At 46.3% G+C, this 20,256-nt stretch overlaps 1 protein-coding gene across 2 annotated transcripts in view; it reads right to left on the reverse strand.

Moving 5' to 3' along the window:
* NIT2 (nitrilase family member 2) overlaps positions 1-20,256 on the reverse strand; it is a 367,129-nt gene that overhangs the window by 125,372 nt on the left and 221,501 nt on the right. Inside the window, exon 6 of one of the 2 annotated variants that reach the window (XM_069204749.1) lies at positions 15,030-15,104. The exons of the other annotated variant lie outside the window; for it this stretch is intronic. Coding sequence (XP_069060850.1) covers positions 15,030-15,104 — 75 coding nt within the window. The remainder of the gene's footprint in view (positions 1-15,029; positions 15,105-20,256) is intronic. 2 annotated transcript variants of the gene reach the window in all.

The raw sequence follows: 20,256 nt of genomic DNA on the forward strand, positions 1-20,256 counted from the left end.
ATCTGGTTATGAGGGCCTCACAACCTTGTATGGAAATATTGTCAGCTTTGGTGAGATTTATTGTTTTCTTAAATAGCACAGCCTCTTTAGCCTATGCAATTTTGTGTGACAGTTTGATAATCTGGGGGAACGACTGTGGTGATGATTTAGTTACGAAAAGTCAGGTTGTTGGTCAGTGAGTAGGTGGTAGATGTGGTGTTTGGCTCAGATGACCTTTATCATTCCCCTCCTGAAATCAAGAAAACCAGCCACTGATGTAACATCCTATCGACCTCTGTCGATGCTATCAGTGGATTCCAAAATATTTAACAAAATCCTAGCCATACGCCTCCTACACCATATGCCTCAACTGATCCATCGAGATCAGGCAGGATTTATTCCTGTATGGCTTACGGCCCTTAACATCTATGTTCCCTTTAGGTTGAGTGCGTGTGCGCAGCCTTGCCTCTCCATGCGCCCAGGCTATCTCTCGGAGCGCCCTGGCCACTTCCAGGACCAAAAGGGATAATAAAAATACATTTCTTCGACGTTCGGCAGGTGTGAAAAATCCTCTTTTGCGTGTGGCAGGCTGCACTGTATGAGGCCCAGGACATGCACCAAAGACAAAGGGGCTGCTACTTCCATTAATTCAATAATGGAGCATTTCAGGCTGCCGATCCGGGGCAGTGTGAAATAAACGCATTGAACTTTATTCTGTTTAAAGACTTGGCAAATACTTTTTTTTTTAACCGAGCCTCACTTTAATTTATCATCGCATATCAGTGCTCCTTCAAATAGGTGAGTTCAGGATGCCTATGGCGCAGGGCTGGTTTTAGGGTTGTGCTGTGCGTTCAACAGTTTTCAGGTAACAGTAGAAGTGTTAAGATAACTGGTGATTAATAGGCCTGCTAGAGAGAGATCAGAGTTTTGTCTAGAAGCAGTTTTGACATCTAAGGTAGCGCCGAGGGTTAGTATGCCTGATGCAATGAAAGTGCACCATACCAACAGAACTGTATTTATGTAGATAGCTAAGTGAGTTACTGCTTGTTGTCACAGAGATCCTTTTATTACTTGCAATTCATAAATTACAATCCTAATATAGCACAGTGACCTATGAATTGTTACCAAAGCTGCTTGTAAACTGTTAGGTTACCCCTTTTTCCCACAGCCAGCAGCATCTAGATCATGCACTATCTTCCCTCCACGCCTCAGAGTCGTCATACTTAAGGGCATCACAGAGGGGGCAGGGAGAGGATACATGTGTGTGGTCTTGGGAAGAGTTTCAGTGTCTTGTTGCAGCACCAGACCCGAAGAGGGCAGGTTGAGGAGAGCTCTACTCTTGGAATAGTGAGCCGGATTAAGGAGAATTTTGTGCTTGGTTTGTAAGGTACGCCTTTCATCCGAGGTCGATATACTGAGCACCAATGATTTGGGTAACAGTTCCTCAAGGTATAGCTTTTGGCTGTACGCTTCTGTTAGTGCAAATGAAAATGAGTAGCCAGGCATATAATTATCCTTACCAATGTGAAATAGAGTTCAGAGAATCAGTCTGCTCTCACTAGAGTGCAGGAGCCAGCACTGGAGGTAGAGTTTGGAAGTTTGAGGGTCAGAGAGGGGCATTGTCAGCACAGGGGAAGGGGTATGAAGGACTTATAGATTGGCTTGCAGGGATCGTAGGGAAGAAGCATGTCAGTCCTGTGGAGAACTCAGAGTGGATGGGAACATCAGCAATGGGCTCTGGACGGCCCAGTGAAGGAACTTTAGCAGAACTGGATAGAGTTAGAGCTCTGTGAAGAGGGGAGGCACAGCACATGGCTCTTGAAGGCTGATTTGCACTCCTACACATGTGTTCCATCTGGTGGAATGCAGGGCATGAACATGCGCACAGAAGAAGTTACTTGGATAGAGGTACCTTCCAAGGCCTGGCACAGGCTGAGGGTACCCGCAGATGCATTGCGGCAACGGGAGCCGGCTTGCAACCTAGGCCCCATATACCTACAATGGTTGGAGGCCGGCAACCTGGGGTCAGGAGGTGTAAGAGTCTGGACCATGCCGCGTAAGAGCCAGAGGCCTAACAGAATGGGGGAGGTCATCCGTGACGAGGGTTCTCACCTTGAGTGCACAGTCCAGACGTTCATTCACTGGGTTTGCGGAGAAGCTTGCCATGAGGAAGGAAACAAAATAGGACAAGGGGACAGAGTGGAAGTTGGTAGATAAGGTGAAAAGGCAATGGAAATGAAGAAAAACAGAAGGTTGGAATGCAGTAGAGCTGGATAGAAAAATGGTGGGAGGAAGAGTGGGCAACTATGTAGGAGTGATATTGAGGAAGGAAATAAAGGAGGGACACAGAAGGGTACAGTGAGAATGGGATATGGAGTAGAAAAAATAAAGACAGGAAAGTCCCAGCGTTGGAAAATGGACAAAGAATGTAGGAAGTACAGAATGATAATAAAGATGAGAGTGTAAAGAAAAGGAGAAAAGATAGCAACGGGGACTGGAAAGAAAGAAAAGGTGAAGGATAGGAGAGCAAAATAATAGGAAGGACATAAATAAAAGAAAGATGGGGAGGTAAGAAGATTTGGAGGAGAGGATAAAGAAAACCGGGATTTGAATGTAGAGACAAAAGGGGGCATGTGTGGAGAGGATGACCTATGGGATTGAGATAGTAAAAAGGAAGATGTGAATAAGCAAGAATTGCTGAGAAAAAGAAAGGGCTATGAAACATAGAAATAAGAGAGAAAGGACAAAAAAAAGGAAGGACGATAAGAACAAACAAAAGGTGACAGGTAACCAGAGGGGAGGCAAAAGTTTGAAAGGGACATTTAGAAGACTATCAGGGCAACAACTGTGCACTAGTTCGATAGGTTAATGTCATAGATAACGAAATTCGTTAGTACAGTAGTTAAGTGGTTTTGCACATGGTTGCTGCCTAGGAGCTTTCATCTGGGGGGGGAGGAGGGCGTTTGTAGTTGTGTTCTTCAAATGTAAAACTGAAAACTTGAATAAAACAGATTTTTTTTAAAAAGGAGATAGGTAGACAAAGAGCACAACCAAGAACGTCAGAGAGTTTGGGGAAGAGACAATGGTAGGATGTAGACTGGAAGAGAGAGGAGGCAGGTTGCGGGAGAAGTAGAGGAGAGTGGAAAGGGAGAAGGAAAAGTGGGGAAGATAAGGCGGCGCAAGGAGACAGGACAAAAAGTTTAGAAAAAGAGAAAACAAGGTAAGGACAAGCGAGAGAAGTGGATAGAAATAAGAAAAGGTGCGAGGAGATGAGATTCATGACAATAGCGAAGAGACAAGAATGGTACGTAGAATGATTAGGGTCCCAAGATTCAGTGTCACTGGTGCTCAGAGGTGCAAGGAGCTTACTGTGACCCTGTAATGGGTTTCTTTTAATACCAAGCCAAAGATGAGGGGAGGTCAATTTTTATCTGGTTTAAATTAAGGCCGATGGTACTCTTGCTGTGCCACTGAATTTGGTAGCTTGCACGCTGCACATGCTTACATATTAAGTTATTGTGTGTCTTTAGTGTACACTGCCTTGACTGTAGTGCATGAAGCACCTTTATTTCCGCATATAAAGGAAAAAAAATTAGAGGGAACATTGCTTAACATACGTCGACTATTTTCGTTACTCAATGATGACTCTTCCAATAAGAACAGTGTTGTGGTCATTGCTGTAGATTTCGAGAAAGCTTTTGATAGCTTAGAATGGCCGTACTAATATGAAGTGCTACGCAAGTTCAGCCTTGGTGAGCAATTTGTCTCCTGGACACAATTACTTTATACCATGCCATGAACAAGAGTCTGCACTGGTAGAATCATTTCGGACGAGTGGAACGGGGAGCCAGGCAAAGCTGCCCACTGCCCCCCCCCCCCCCCTTCTCTTTGCCCTTGCTATCGAGCCGCTCACATGTCTAGCTTGGGCAGGCAATGCCTATAGAGGCTTGAGGGCAGGAGAGGTGTACCCATTACATGGATTCATACGCTGATGATCTTTTGCTTTTTTGGGGGTATGCAGAGGACTCTCTTTTGGGAGCAAGGAGCCTACTGGATCGCTTCAGCTCGATATCGGGGCTCTGAGCCAACTGGCAAAAGTCCAGTCTCTTTCCAATGACAGCTGACCAGGCAAGCCCTCAGGGCCTTAATGGCCTACAATGGGAGCCACACTGCCTGGCATACCTGGGGGTATACGTGTATCATAATAGAACAGACCTTATGGAGGGCGGGCACTGCGTGGGCTCTGCAGCAGCATGGCCTTCTGGGAATCATTACCCCTCTCAGTAGTAGGACATGCTCCCGTACTAAAAATGATCGCTCTGCCTCGACTACCTTATCATTTTGTTACACTCCCACTATGAATCCCGCGTGCTTTCTACAAGTAGCTTAACTCGCTGATAGTTGACTTCCTATGGGGATCTGGTAGACGAAGGCTTGCACTTGAAATGCTTCAGAGCCCTGGGGGTACATGGGACGGCAGTTTCCGACTTCAAGGTCTATTACCTGGCGGGGCAGTTGCAATGGCTGACTCAATGGATAGCCAATCACATGATGCCGGATAGAGATCTTTACTATGGATCTTTAGGCCTTTAGCCAGGGTAGTGCTCTGGCTCAGCACTCCTGCCACGTCCTTCCCTACGGAATTAAGGGTGCTGCGCAACTGTTGGTTGCGATGTATCCGCAGGTTGGGTGGTGCTATGCCTTATGCCCCTGAGATCCCAATGCACTTTTTATCAGTACTACCTTATGGAGGAGACTAGGTTAGACTCCCTAGCTAGACAGAAGCAGGGGCAGCATCCATGTGGGGTTGGAGAAGGGGTCAGGGGCACTCAATCTCACACAGTTTCAGCCCATTGGAAGCGATAAGGTGGAGTGCGTAGAGATGTCTTCACAGTATGCCCCTAATGGGAATACAAAAGAAAGAGGAGGTGTCAGATGCAGATTTCCTGAACCCTGCCTAAAGAACAAATAAACCTCTATAAAGGGCTTCATCTATTTTGAACTAACCAGTATCTTCAGCTTTAGGAACAGCAAATCCTGCACACCATACTCAGGAAAACTCGGTCAATCAACATTCATTACAGTTCTTCCATTAGCTTATGTACCTTTACCATACACAACAAAGTCTGTGGTCTGACTCCGGAGGGCAAGGCATAAGGGTGCTGACTTGTACTGACATGTATCACCTACTAGCACAATCAAGCCAATACTTGGGAAACATGGTTTAGAGAAAAATGTGACGGTAGAGATTAATATCCAAAAGGTCAGGAAGTGTTTGGTCCTCTTGGCTCATATTGGGTTATAAGGGAAGAGAATGCACTTTTGGCAGCAGAAGAGAAAAGGCGAATATTAAGTCCCAGACCAGGGTTAAGACCTGGTGAGGGATGAGGGAGAGAGATCACATGTATAAAAAAGACACAAAACTACTGCAGGATACAGGTGTAATGGTCAGGCCAAGTTACATGTGTCCTTTCCTTCAGAAAGGGATAACTTTTTGAAGTTAAGTCATGTTAGGTCTCTCCACATTTGAAGGGCATTGCTTGGAATGTGTGAGTGGAGCTCAATAACCCAGTAAGGCCTCAGAGAATAATTAAAGACATTAAGAAAAAGAAGGAAACAACTGGACAGAAATTCATATATTTCAACAGCTTTCCGATGACCAGGGTGGCAAAATAATAAATTGTCCAGCTTACTGGGTTAATATATACGGCCGACACACTGGCTTTCAAAGCTGCTTGAGAAATATACATTAATTTACAATGCATACTGTAGAGGACAGACTGGGGATTTTGGTAGAGTTTGACATAAATGCCTTAATTGACCTATGTCTAAACACAGAGCACAGGAGATGTATGACTGAACTAATACAAAGACACTTATACCATTCACCTATAAATAGGTCACATGCAAGATCACTTCCAGATTTGAACCATGGAGCAGTACCTTTTTCCACATAGTAAATACAGCTTAATCTCCTCACGATGATTAATGTTTAAGAGAATTTGGGGGGCTCACAGTGTTTGGATAATATCACTTAATCTGTGTCATATGCTGGATTTCATAATTGTGCATGTGTCAACTATTCCCGTTTGTATGGATGTCACATACGTTCTGAGCTTCTTGGCACCCTTAGCAGCAGGTCAGATTTCTTACAGAATGGTTAATACCTACTGGTCTGCAAGCTCAGCAGGGCACCAGAAAGATGAGAGCAAGGCAGCAGATGTCCATCCTGTGGTGTGCAAATAGGTGGACTGAATTAGATGTGAAATTCATCCCAAGCCTAGATATCAACTCTGAGGGATGTTAATTTGGTCTTACACATATTTCAGTCCAGGTAAGACAATGACAAATTATCATTCAAGTGCCTGTCAGCTAAACTGGTAACATTGTTATGCTTGGTTTCCTTTACAAAGGTTTTCTGTTATTAGGGTTTTGGATTATCTATTTTTGTTTTCTGAAATCTTTTTATTGTTATTTCATCTATACCATAACATTTTGACTTTGCATTAACGTGGATACAACAGAGATTCGTAAATGTTAGGCGTACTGCGTAGTTATAAGAGTGAACAGCAGGCAACAAGAAATGCATAATGATATCAGCCAGAGCATGGATGAAGTATTCGAACATGCATTATTACATTTTGCAGTCATTAGGGTTCGCCTAAGATTTAGTACGGATGATCCATGTAATGAGAAATTGGGTCTCTGGTGTTAAATACAGAGCAATAGACTTCTTGACGCTCCCCTAGCCCTTTCGCAAAAGTTTATGCGCATTTACAGAGATGTACATATAGATGCTGATCCTAGGTTAACAACAAATAACAACAGTAACATTCTTAAACAATGGAGTTCTATATCTTCAAGTGTTTGATGACTGCATGATTGTGCCTTCGTGTATGGGGAGTCTCTTCAATGCAGCAAAGATGTGTTAATGTGCGTTGGGACAGTGTTTACACTCCAGATGCCTGATGTCTACTTTGTCTTGGCCTGCACATTTGAGATGGGAGCGCAAAAACAATAGGCGCTCTGGTGGACACCACAGTGCGCCCCTAATTTTGGTTGGGTGCAAGTCCGTCCCAAATACTAGTCTGACTCCTCTGAATCAGAGCCTGCGCCTGGGTTTTGCAAGTGCGCCAGCATCACCTCCCAGCTGTCCGATAGTAGGTATTTGCGCAGCCCAAGTGCATCCTCCCACCTCAGTGCCACCCCCTCCGCACCCACCCAAATCGCAAATGATTGCTTCCAAGTCAATACGGTAGGTGCCTCTGCAGACTTCCATCTGGGGGTTATCAGCCTTTTGGCCGTCACTAAGCCCAAATCTAAAAATCTCGTGGTGGCCCTGTGGTGCGTCCCTCTGGGGAATAGCCCTAGTACGCAGACCTCCCATGTGAACAATACTGTGCGTGTCGTGCATGCTGATAAACAGTCTACTACGGCTCTCCAGTAGCTGTCTAAGGAGGGGCAGGACCATAACATGTGGATTATGTCTGCATTCAGGTGTTTGCAGCGGGGCAAGCTGCATCGCAACGAGAGAAATATCTGTTCATGCGAGCTGGCGTAAGGTATGCCCTATGGATGATGTAAAATTGTATAAGTCGAAATCTGGAGTTGCGAGGTAGATTAGTATGGCTAGAGAGAACAGATTTCCACTGCAAGTCCGTGAAGGGGTAGCCGATTCATTTTCCCAAGCAGTACGCAGTGCGGTGTGCTCCTGAGCCATGTGAGTTCGCAGTGCATCGGTAAACCACCTAATCAGGTGTCTTCCCTGCCCCATCACTTGAATGTATTGTATTAGTAGATGGGTCGGAGGGCAGTCGTTAGGTCTCCCCATTCAGATGATAAAGAATGCAACAGTGAGCTATACAGCAAAAACTGTCCTGTAGGAAGGCCCGCTTCCGCGACCAAACCGGGGAACGAGATCAGCCTACCATCACTGTACAGATCGCCCAACGTGGGCAGCTCCGCAGCATGCCACACCTGTAGTTCAGCTCCCGACATGACTTTGGAGCCACGAGGTGTACCCAATAGGGCCAGGGCCAACGGGACAGTTTCCCTCGTGAGGCGCAGGGACCTTCGATTGCAACTGTGAGCCACCTTAAGGAAAAGTTGCTTCTGCGGCGCCGAGCACGTGAGTGGGTGAAACAAATGCGGCACCTGTGCAAAGGACCTGGGGCCCGCAGCGGTTGCCGTATCGGGAAGATGGAGGCCCGCTAGCCATTTGGACACCCACTGGAGCTGGGAAGCCAAATAATAATGCTCCAGATTAGGAGCTGATAGACTGCCCCGCTCCAGTGGCATATAGAGTTTCTTAAGTGCGACTCTGCAGCGCCCTTTATTCCAGATAAATTCTCTCAGCTTGGGTTCCAGCTCCTTGAAAAAAATTACCGGTATGTAGTAGGGGAGGTTGGAAAAGTAGTATAATAAACGTGGTAGTACAATCATTTTCAATAGGGCAATCCTACCCGCCACAGATAGTGGCAGCGTTTGCCAAAAGGTCATCTGGGATCTAATGGAGGACACCGCCCTCTTAAGGTTCCCTTCAAGTAAGTCCTCTTTATGGTGGTAGATATGGATGCCTAAATATCTGAACGTATGAGGTTGCCAAGGAACAGCATCTCCAGAAAGGCGCAATTCTGGGTTTGGGAGTGTAGGATCGAAGGGGAAGAGGCATGACTTAGCCCAATTAACCCTTAATCCAGAGAGTGAGGCAAACTGCTGCAGTAAAGTACCGACCACTGAAGGAACCCGCGTGACATCTCTGAAATACAGTAAGAGGTCGTCGGCATATAGTGATACAGTGTGTAGGCCATCTCCTAGGGCAATGCCCCAGCAGGGGCCCTGATCGCGTAATACCGCATCCAAGGGCACCATGGCAAGGGAGAACAGCAGCAGAGAAAGGGGACAACCCTGTCTCGTGCCCCTGTGCACTTCAATCGGCTCCGAGATACTCCCACCACATTTTGACCCGGACTTGAGGATTAGTGTATAGTAGCCTAACCATGTGAAGAAAACGGGGTCCGATGCCAAAACGCTGCAGGACCTCAAAAAGGAATGACCACTCTAAGGAATCAAAGGCCTTCTCCAGGTCGAGAACCAGGCATCCCGCCAATGGCCAGCCCCTTTTCGAATAATGCATAACACGGAACAGCCGCCTTACGTTATGTGATGTATCTCACGCAGGCACAAATCCGTTCTGGTCTGGGTGTACCAGGTCCGGCACCATGGGCGCCATACGCGTCGCTACGGTCTTGGCCAATATTTTATAGTCTGTGTTGAGCATTGCTAAAGGACGATATGAGCTAAGCTCCATCGGGTCCTTGCCTGGTTTGGGAAGGGATACCAACATCACCTCATTCTGGGATGCCGACAAAAATCCTCTCTGCATAGACTCTTCGTATATGCGGAGGAGTTGGGGCGCAAGGATTGGGGAGAATGCCTTATAAAAATCATCTAGTAGACCATCTGGGCCTGGAATCCTACCCGCGGATAACTCGTGAATACTAGCTTGGATCTCGGCGAGATCCAATGTATTCCTCTGGGTAGCCATCAGGCGGGGGAGTGCAGCTGCCGAGAGGAATTCTGCACAAAACCGCTGATGGAGAGATGCAGCTGAGTCATATAGAGTCCTATAGTGCTGCGTGAACGCTGAGTGTATCTCCGAGGGTGTATGAAACATGATTCCAGCCTCCGAGCGAATCTCCACAATTGGGCCATGGTCTTGTGCGCTCCTGGTCAGCCAAGCTAAGAGTTTGCGCAACTTATCTGCGGAGGTATGTGTGCGCGCCAAGTGAGCGGCATAGTTTAAGCGACGTAACCGCTCAAGGAGAGATAAGTGCTTGGCCTGAGCCGTTGATAACAGTGTTATCTCAGTGGGACTTCGGGCAATCTCCCGTTCAGTGCACAGGAAGTTCCACTCTATGTGAGCGAGTTCACGCTCCAAAGAGTGATGCAGATTCCACTGCGTCCCCATACAATGACCCCTAATAAAAACCTTAAAGGCGTCCCATTCCATCAGGCCTGAAGATGCCGTACCTGCATTATGCGCAAAGTATTCAGGAATTGCCTCAGCTAATGATGCTTTGAATGCTGCATCCTCCAGGAGCTCAGGCCTAAGTCTCCAAGTGGGGACAGTCAGGGGAGAAATATCCCAGCCCAGGCGCACGAGTTGCGGGTTGTGGTTGGAATGTGTGCGACCTAGATAGTCCGTGTCCAGTACTGTAGAGTATAAATTCTGTGTGCAAAGTATTCTATCAAGGCGCACATGTAGGGAGTGCGGGGCCGAGTAATACGAGTAAATTCTATCTGTAGCATTGCGGTGTCGCCATATGTCCAGCAGGTGCCAATTTTTAGTCCAGGTGGTCAGCGCACGTGCAGCTGACAGTGGGCGACGTGGGCAGTGGGGGGAAGGAGCGGTCCAAGTCCGTATCCAGCACACTGTTAAAGTCTCCTCCCAGTAACCAGGGATAGTCGCTCCACCCCGACAGCGGGTTAGACAAAGTATGTAGGAAGGAGGCCTGGTCCACATTCGGGGCATGTATGGAGCCCAGTACTATGGCCCCGCCAACAAGTCACCCCCACACCAGCCCCTGATCATCTATTAGTTGGTCTTCTGCTACAAAGGGGACACCCGGTCTGATCCAGACCAGGGCACCCCTGGCATAGGTAGAGTGACCTGTTGCGTATAACTGACCTCTCCAGTGCCGCTGCAAGTGGGGGACCTCTGGGAGCGCCAAATGAGTTTCTTGCAGAAAGGCGATGTGCGCAGAGTGTCTTTTAAGGTAGGAGTATATGGAATACCTATGTTTTGGCGTTTGTATACCGCGCACATTCCACGTAAGAGGGATGTAGGTATTCATGATAGTGTTTGGTTGTTGGAGCAGCAAGCTATCTGCACAGCCCATAAGTGCAAGATTTTACATACAATGGCAGGGCTCCAGTAGGCAACTTGTGTATAGACTCTGTATCAACAGTAACAAACCAAATACCATCAGAGCAGAGGAACAACCGGTTTCCGCCCAAACCAAATAACCCTTGAGGTCAACAAAATAGTTATACATGTTAGTTCTCCACTAGTAGGAGTCTGGGGTGGGCCGTGTGACGTAAAGATGAGCGTGTATTAAGTTGGGCACCCCAGCGTATGTGGATAATGGGGTGGGGGGGCCAGTGGCAAGTAGTGCCCGTGAACAGCTGGGAAACCAGCGCAAGACGTGCAGCCTGTTAATCAATTGCCCCGTGAGTTTGCAGGTGCATCCCCAGGTGATTAGTACAATATTACATTGCATAATCTATAAACAAGGTGCGCATTATGTACTGAGGAAAAGATCGTAGGGCCTCTATGTCGCCCAGACAGGCGCCAAAGGGGTCTAGAACAAGTCATCTGCTGTACCGGGGGTCACCCCTAAGCATGCCGGAGAACTCGACTCAGAAAGCTGGTCCGGTGTAGTAGGACGGTCGCTGGGGGGTTGAGAAATTTCAGTTTCTGCTTCCGATGCGGTTGTAGAGGCATTAATGGCCGCCACCGACTGCAACGCCTCACGCAGCTCCTGGATAATTTGTTCCAGATCGGGGGCATGTTTCGCGCTCTTCGGAGCTGCATCACCCGCTCTGCGGGCGCGTCTCACAGGGGTGCGGTAACCCCGCGACACTGGTGGGTTCCCCTCTAGGTCCCGGCCTTTGATAAGGCCTGTTGACTCCAGCTATTCCCACGTCGCTTCAGGTGTGGTAAAGAAGTGGGATTTGTTCTCAGTTATTATGCAGAGTTTGGCCAGGAATAAAAGAGTACTCAAGGTGCAATGTCCGGAGCTTGCGTTTTAAAGGTAAGTAGGAGGCACGGTCTTGCTGCACAGCTAATGTGTAGTCCGGAAACAGCATTACCTGTGCGTCGTCGACTCAAGGCGGTGGGGATGATCTCATAGACCTAAGGATAATATCCCTGTCTGCATAATGAAGCAAACGAATTATAAAGGGGCGCTGGCCACTTCCCGGTGGTCTTGGTCGTGTAGGAATCCTATGTGCACGCTCGACTGAGAAGAAAGGAGTCAGAGTTCCTTCCGGTATTAATCACCGGAGCCAGGCTTCAGAGTAGGCCACAGCATCACGATCCTCCACGCCCTCCGGCTGGCCAATCACGCGTATATTGTTTCTTCGGGTGCGTCCTTCCGCGTCCGACACAATGCTCCAATTCTCCTATGCGGGTCAATGCATCTCCCATTTTGGTCTCTAGGCAGGATGTCGCAGGCACCAATTTGTCTATTCGCGCCTCAATTGTGCCTGTCTTTTCCGCCAAATTGCAGTGATATGCATGTAGCAAAACGAGGTCACTGGCCACCTTGTCTATTTTGGCTTCCAGAGATGTGTGGGCCCGTTCCTGCGAATCACCGATGCGTTCCACTGCAGCTAATACGGCATCGAGTTTTTGGCTATCTTGAGTTGCAGCGTCCTGTGGATGCTTAGCACCGGTTCCAGCGCGGAGGCTACCGGTCCCCGCCATGTCCAGAATCTTTAAAAATGTTGGTGGGTGTTTCTTCGCTAACAAGATAGCACACGAGGGGTTCCGTCGCATGGGGGCCCACCATCGCACCCGGCCAGGTCAAGAGGACCAAACAGTGAAGGCCAATTTAGGTTGTGTCTCAGCTGCACAATAAGGCGAGCCCGCTAAGACGAGCGCCCACGTCCTCCCATCTGGTTGAGCCGCATGGCCCAGCCTCTCTCCGTGTGGTCCAGCAAGGACCGGACCCCAGCTCCCGGGACAGGGATCAGCAGTAAGGCCACTCCCGAGTCACACCAACTGCTGGCTGTAGTGGCGTTTCGTCAATTTAAGTTGGGCTGGGCCCGCTTGCATGCGCCCCCGGAACGGCGCAGCACAGCAGCACGAGCAGCCCAACCGACAGTGTCTTTTTTAAACGGTAGGTATTCTGTCCCCTGGGCCTCCCCGTCCAGCCCGCGGCCGGGCGCACCCAGAGCCACGCCTCCTCCAGGCTGCGCAGGAGCAGGCCCAAGGCTCCCCAGCAGCACAGACAGCATCGCGCCAGAGAACCCAGCCCTCCGCTCTGCCGTGCCGGCCTCCACTGCAATTCACCTGATGCGGGCAGGCGCCCCGCTCCAGCAACTCCACGGTCGCCAGTACCCCAGCAGGCCAGACGCGGTAAAAGCACAGTCCGCCAGTGTGGCCGCCTCTGCGCGCCTTGCAGACAGCCGCCCTCAGCCGCGCGTGTGGCCCGCTTCCGTCGGCCCAGCGGAGACCGCAGTCAGGAGTGGGGTACACTTTATAATTACAAGGCATACCAAGAATGACTCTACCACTACTGAGTTCGCAGTTATTCACAGCACTGAGGAAACCCATGCTGAGCAGATGGGTGAAAGAGGTAATGGTTTTGGTGGGTGTAGATACTCAGCAGTTTGGTGCACACATACTGAGGAAAGCTATGGATGCAAAGACCTTCTGGACTAGTGCCAGGGTGGACAACATTCTAGGGTCAGCAGGCTGCTCAAGGGTTTCTACATTTAAAACTTAATTGTAAACCCATTCATAAGGCTGACATGATTGTGGTGAGAAAGCTCTACCTTGCATAATAGGACGTCCTGTCTTGTAATAAAATTGCACATTCTCCTAGCTATTAGTGAAGCAGAGTCCCGATTTCATTAAAGACATTGGAGACAAATACTTTCTGCCACTACATGTGTATAATAATTCTTTCCTGCCCTACATGGCATGTTATTAACAGCTCTTTTGATTATTTTCAGTACCCGTTTGAACTAATCAGAATTCAGCTTAAAGGATCAAGCATGACTGGAGTGGTAAAGGATGCCTCCTGGAAGAAAAAGCTTTTATACTGAGGACATTAATCAAAGGAAGGAGGAAATGATTTGGTTTGTGTTTATTTGTTTTATTTAGATTTCTCCATGGTCTGCAGTCTTGGCACATAAACAATATAGGAAGTTCATTCTGGACCATACCTATTTATATTGCTGTGTGTTTTTATTTGTTGTTACTGTTCCCTTCCCTGCTTGAGAATGCAGGATTGGGGGAATTGTAGTGTTTTGGTTGAATGTGCTGTATAACTAAAGTAGGAAAATAGATTCCATAAGTCTCCTACATTGTCTTTAGTAAAACTGGGGCACTCCTTCACTAATAACTAGAAGAATCTGCCCTATTGACTATGAATTTTCAGTTTTATACGGGTGGTAGTGTTTTTTTAAATCATATATGACGAAGGGCATTCACTGTGGTACTTTATTAAGAGCATTTCAAGGTTAAGAGTTTTGATTTGAAAATGGGCAGGAATGCCTTATGGGATCTTTAAATACACTGGAAATTTAGGTTACTCCTTTTATGTTTTCATAGTTCCAATCCCAGAGCCGACTAACCTGAACTGGATGGATTTCCTACAGGCTCACGAAGAGTTGTTAGCATTTAGTCACAAGTGACTGACATCTACTTATGACTACATTCTGGATGCAGTGGCCAATGTTGTGTGAGGTTGCTAAAGAGCCTCCTGTTTGCAATAGAATCCAATCGGACAAACTATTGACCGCAGCAGGAACATTCCCTACTATTTTAGCAGAGCCAACACTAGACAGCATCAAGCAGAATGAAGCATTTTATCAGAGGCAACAAATGACACAGAAAATACGAATAATAAATTCAATGAGACCCAAGACATTTACGATATAGAGCCTATTTCTCTTCCTTGTAACTGAAATTCGTCACTGCTGCGCCCAGTAAACATGGGGTGATGTATTGTGGGCACTGAGACCTAGTCTGGCCAATTATCATTCTGATATGTTCAGAAAACAAGGAGAGATGAACAAACACCTATGAGGGGACATGGAAGATTGTGTTGTGTCCTGGATCCCAAGTTGAAGTCAAAGTATCAAGTACCACCCTCACCTTTCAACAAGCAAATTTAAATGTTTCATGATCAAAACACCGAATGAATTTACATGTAGCTGCCTCTTGGTAGAAAAACAATGCATAAATGAGCAAAAGTGTAGTATCCTTCTATACACAACATAAACCCATTATTTAAAGTATGCTCCAGGAATCTTACCTTTTTTGGCATAAATTTGAGCGAGCTCAGCAAACCTGATATCATAGCAAATGCCCACACCTACTTTGCAGTAAGCTGTTGATAAAGACATGCATTTCAGTTCAGTAAACACTTAACTATTTATATTTTTGTATGTATTGACTGCAATTGTTTTCAGTTAATATATAAACGGGGGAGCTTCTGAAGTCCGTATTCTAAGATAAGGTTCATAAATTTTTTTAAACAATTTTATACTTCTCATAAATATCTAGTTAAACGTAATGAACACGCATCAAATTCAGGAATAATTTGTCAAAGATGTATGTTGATTTTCAAACGTACACCTACGAGCCTATATATGAAACTGCAAACGTGGAAGGCTCAAGAGTGAATACATTTATGGAGAGGTTTATATGTTGAAGAGACATACAGATATGGAAACACGGGAATACAGACGATTTATACAAAATTCTCCTAACATACGATTATCTACATATTGTTCAGATTTACTGTTATACTCGTCTGAGCTGAGAATCCATAGAGCGCTTCAGCTACTACATTTCAGGCTAAGGATGAAAAACTAAAGTGACTGCAAAAATAAAATGCAAAATCGACAAGGCTGCGATTGGGAAAAGTCAGTAAGGCACTCAGCGTGGTTTTCACCTGCTTTTTGGGTACATTCCGGACTTCTACCAGATTTACAGATAATCGCATGTGTTTTGCTAGAAGTCTACAATAGTCATAGATTTCTAGTACTCAAAGTGCACAAAATTTAGCTATGCACATTTTTTACTATCTGGAAGATCACCATGGGTACGTAATGCAAATAATGCGTTTGCACAAAACTCTATTTTCCTCCACAGGGCAAATATTTGCCTCTATGGAAACCCCTTTCCTTACACCATCACACCAGAAAGGCACTAGTCATTCATTCTTCTGAAGGCCCAGATAACATTTCAAATTGGCGGTCTCATTCCAAAAGAAGTGCACCAAGAAAAACAGAATAAGCAAGCAGATCTAACGATATCCGTTGGCTCCACAGCATCAATAAACAATAACACAAACACGGGTGCTTTAGCAAGCATCTTAAACTCTTTAACAAGAAAGTAAGAACATTCATTACCTGGCAACCTAGCTTTCAGAAAAAGCTGAAGACAAGGTTTACCACCTTTCCAAAAGAAAAACATTGGCCCTCTGTTTGTTTCAAGAGTCTGCAAAGGCCAGGACTTTGTATAAACAAAAATCTGTATTAATTTGCAAAATTACTTTTCTGACTTACTATCAGTCAAGGGTCATTAAAGCAGCTATAGAGGACGCGTTAAAGTGCTTTCTCTAATATTTACTGTTTGGTGTATGTACTGATACGGGAAGATATGATAGCTTCAAGTTATTTTCCTAATGTTTTTGTACAACATTAGAAAACAAGCCAGGTGGCAACTGTCCTGAAGATACATCTTTTCAAGTTACAGAAGGGGTGATAAGACAAGATAAATGACAACAGAAAGAAGCACACATTTGTAGCTAATTTGGTCTCATCTATTTTCCCCTTTAAAGATACCAAGGACAACGCTTTACGTTCACTACAGTCTTTCTGATTCCAGTTCCAACTCTCCTTATCTGCACTAAACATGGCTTGATTTCATGCCTACGAAAGTAGTTTCTTACTTCCGGTCCTACGCTCTCCAAATTATTCCTTCATTGTATGTGGATTTTGGTCAATACTCTCGACAAACACCAGTTCCTAAATTCTCCATGATCACCCAAAAACAGAGTGATAAGTGAGCCATAAACCTTTGGAAGCCATCTCTGCCTTTTACTCATATTACATTAGACAAACAGCCGTGAATTTATGAAAGCAGAACAGAAATATATTTTCATTCACAGAAGCATATCTTACATGTGTCTAAAGGGAAAGGAAACCCAGGGATACACTAGCTGACTTCCGGCATTTTCGGAAATGATTAAACGAATTTGGCTGGACGGACTGTCTGCAGACTGGTAATTAAAAATCACTCAAATGAAGGCTGCTCAATTTCGAAGTGAAAAAGCACGGATTTAAAAAAAAAAATCGTTTTAGCTACATGAGGGATAAGTGATGTGTGATGAGATAGGTGCAGAGCTGCGGTGCGCCCCGCCGCAAAGGTAATTGTTAAAGTATGATTCTCTTTCTGAGGTATGCTTCAAGATTTGGGTACTTGATGGGTGTATGATATAATGTCATAAGTTGCGTACTAAGAAAGCCATAGTTGTGGAAAGATGGGTTATGGTTGGTACAGCGGAAAACAGAAGAAGTGGGAGGGATGGGGGCATCTGTGTAGTTACACGTAGGAACTCCAGACATGTATTGAACTTCCGACTGCTCCCTACCTTTAGTCTGCTGAATCAGATTATGTACGATATCAATCATCAATCATATGTTTTAAAGCGCACTACTCACCCATAGGGTCCTAAGGCGCTATGGGGTATGTCTTCAGAGATCAGTTGAAAAGCCAGGTCTTGAGGTCCTTCCTAACTGAAGGGGCAATGGCGTCTGTCTGAGATGAAGGGGTAAGGTGTTCCAAATTTTGGCTGCCAGGTATGTGAAAGATATTCCTCCTGCCGATGACTTCTTTATGCAGAGTTACGTTGGTGAGTGACTGCTGAGATGAATGGAGGGGTCTGGAAGGGGAGTACCAGGTGATGTGGTGGTTGAGGTAGCTTGGCCTGTTGTTGTGGAGGGCTCTGTAGGCGTGCACGAGGAGTTTGAAATTGATTCTCTTCTCGCTGGTGAGCCAGTGGAGGTTTTTCATGGTTCTGTGATGTGCTCTCGATGGGGAAAATTTTGGACGAGTCTGGCGGCAGCGTTCCGAATTTGTTGCAACCTGCTCAGGTTCTTCTTGACGGTTCCAGCAAAGAGGGCATTGCCGTAGTCAAGTCTACTCATGATTAGTGCATGTGTCACAGTTTTCCAGCAGTTAGCTGGTATCCATCTGAAGATCTTTCGTAGGAGTCCGAGGGTGTGTAAGCAGGTGGAGGCAACGGAGATGACCTGTCTGGTCATGGTGACCGTTGAGTCGAAGATGAAGCTGAGGATACGTGCGTGGTCAGTGGAGGTGGGGAGCACAACAAGTGTTGAGGGCCACCAGGAGTCGTACCAGGCTGAGGAGTTAGGTCCCATGATGAGGATCTCGGTTTTGTCAGAGTTCAGCTTGAGGCAGCTCTCCCTCATCCAAGTGGCGACTGTTTACATCCCGTCCCTGAAATTCTTCTTGGCTGTTGAGGAGTTCTCAGACAGGGAAGTGATCAGCTTGGTGTCATCTGCGTAGGAGACTATGTTCATGCCATAGTTCCTGATGATAGGGGAGAGCGGGGTCATGTAGACATTAAACAGTGTGGGGCTAAGCGATGATCCTTGGGGTACTACACAGCTGATGTCCGTAGGTTCTAACCGGTGTGGTGGGTGTCTGACTTTGGGTTCTGCCTGCCAGGAAGGAATGTATCCATTGAATGACCTTGCCGCGTGGAGCCTAGCGCACAGGGTGGGATACTGTATCAAAGGAGACTGAAAGATCAAGTAGGATGAGGGCTGCTGTATGTCCGTGGTCTAGGAGGGAGCAGATGTCGTCTGTGGCGGGGAGCAGGGCGGTTTTGGTGCTGTAGTTAGTTCAGAATTCTGATTGGGAGACGTCCAGGATGTTGTTGTCCTCAATGTATTGGTGTAGCTGAGTGCTGATTGCTTTCTCGGCGACCTTAGTTGGGAAGGACAGCAGCAAGATGAGGAGGTAGTTCTTTAGATCTGTTGGGTTGGCTGTGGGTTTCTTCAGGAGAAGTCGGATCTTGGCATGCTTCCAGTCTTCTGGATAGGTTGCTGACTGTAGGGAGCAGCTGATGGTCTTGCAGAGTTCAGGCGCGATTGAGATTTTGCTGGCCTTGTTGAAGATGTAGTGGGGGCAGGGGTCGGTAGGGGCTCTGGAGTGGATGCTGCTCATGATTGAGCAGGTCTCGTCCGTTGTTGGAGGGAATAGGGGGTAGGGAGGGGGTCAGGTGTGCAGGAGTCTTGGGTGGTCGGAGGGTCCAGGCTAATTATAAACTAATTAGGAAACTGATTTTATCTGAAAATGCTATCAAAGTGTAGATAAGTCTCTAGGGCCACAGTCTGCTCACCCTGAAGTCAACAAACAGAATTCTCAAAGGGGCAGGTGTCCTTAGGGTATACATTCCCCTTTCCAAACCAGCTATCACCTCCTTTTAGATGTCTGTAAGTGATCAATAGTTTGCAATTACAATTGTAGTCGCACATTATTGACATATACCAATATGACTCACAAGTAGGTTGGGACACCCATTTCCCACTCCCTCTTAAATGTAATTCAGAATCTGTCGCAAACCCCATTTTGCAAATCAGAAAGGATTTTTATAGACAGAAAAAAGTCATTTTGTAGTGGCAAACCCTATGAGTTTGTGATTACAAAATAGTTTTCTACATCAGGGCCCCGATTTTTTAAAATTTATAGTAAATACAGTGCAAGTGACATTGAGTCTCTTGGGTGGGAAGGTTCACTTTAGTCAGAGATTCATCTAGATTTCTGAAAGAGGAAAGTTTCCCTGAACGGTTTGTTCTGGAACAAACCCATCAAGGTGATTTTCCTGACACATTTAGAGTACAGAGCTTTCAGAGGTCGAAAATTCACCATTGGGACAGGTGATGCCTTACAGGTGGGGATATCCCACTACCCAAGAAGGCTTTAATGGAACTCAGCTGATTGCAAAGGCATCTGGAATATATGTGATCCTATTAGAAGCCTCTGAATCTTATGATACAGTCAGACACAAGCAAGTACAGATGAAGCTGATGTAGTTTCATCAGTACCGTGAGCAAGATGTCCCCTCCAGAGCTGAAACTTCATGTAAAAAGGGATCTAGAACTTATGGCAGGCTCTTTTGCAGTCAGATCATTAAAAAAGGGAGAGGGAATTGCTGCTTACTTGTAACAATGGGCAATTTCTTGGAGGTTCATTATAACACTCGTCTGTGAGGGATTATCTCTCATATTCTGGTTGTGGTCTGACCGGGCAGTACTGGTTGGGGAATCAACGTTTTATGTAAGATGAACACCTCCCAGGTGTCACCAAGATGGTTGTCAAATGGCACTAAAGCTATCTCACATAGTAAAACAATTTCAGGAAGGCTTCCAAGATTTTTATTGCCTTAAACTGGTGTGGCTCTCACCATAGTGGATTCATTTGCATCTACGATGAACATTGAGCGG

Source organism: Pleurodeles waltl, chromosome 8 (assembly GCF_031143425.1).
Source record: "Pleurodeles waltl isolate 20211129_DDA chromosome 8, aPleWal1.hap1.20221129, whole genome shotgun sequence".
Taxonomy (NCBI): Eukaryota; Metazoa; Chordata; class Amphibia; order Caudata; family Salamandridae; genus Pleurodeles; species Pleurodeles waltl.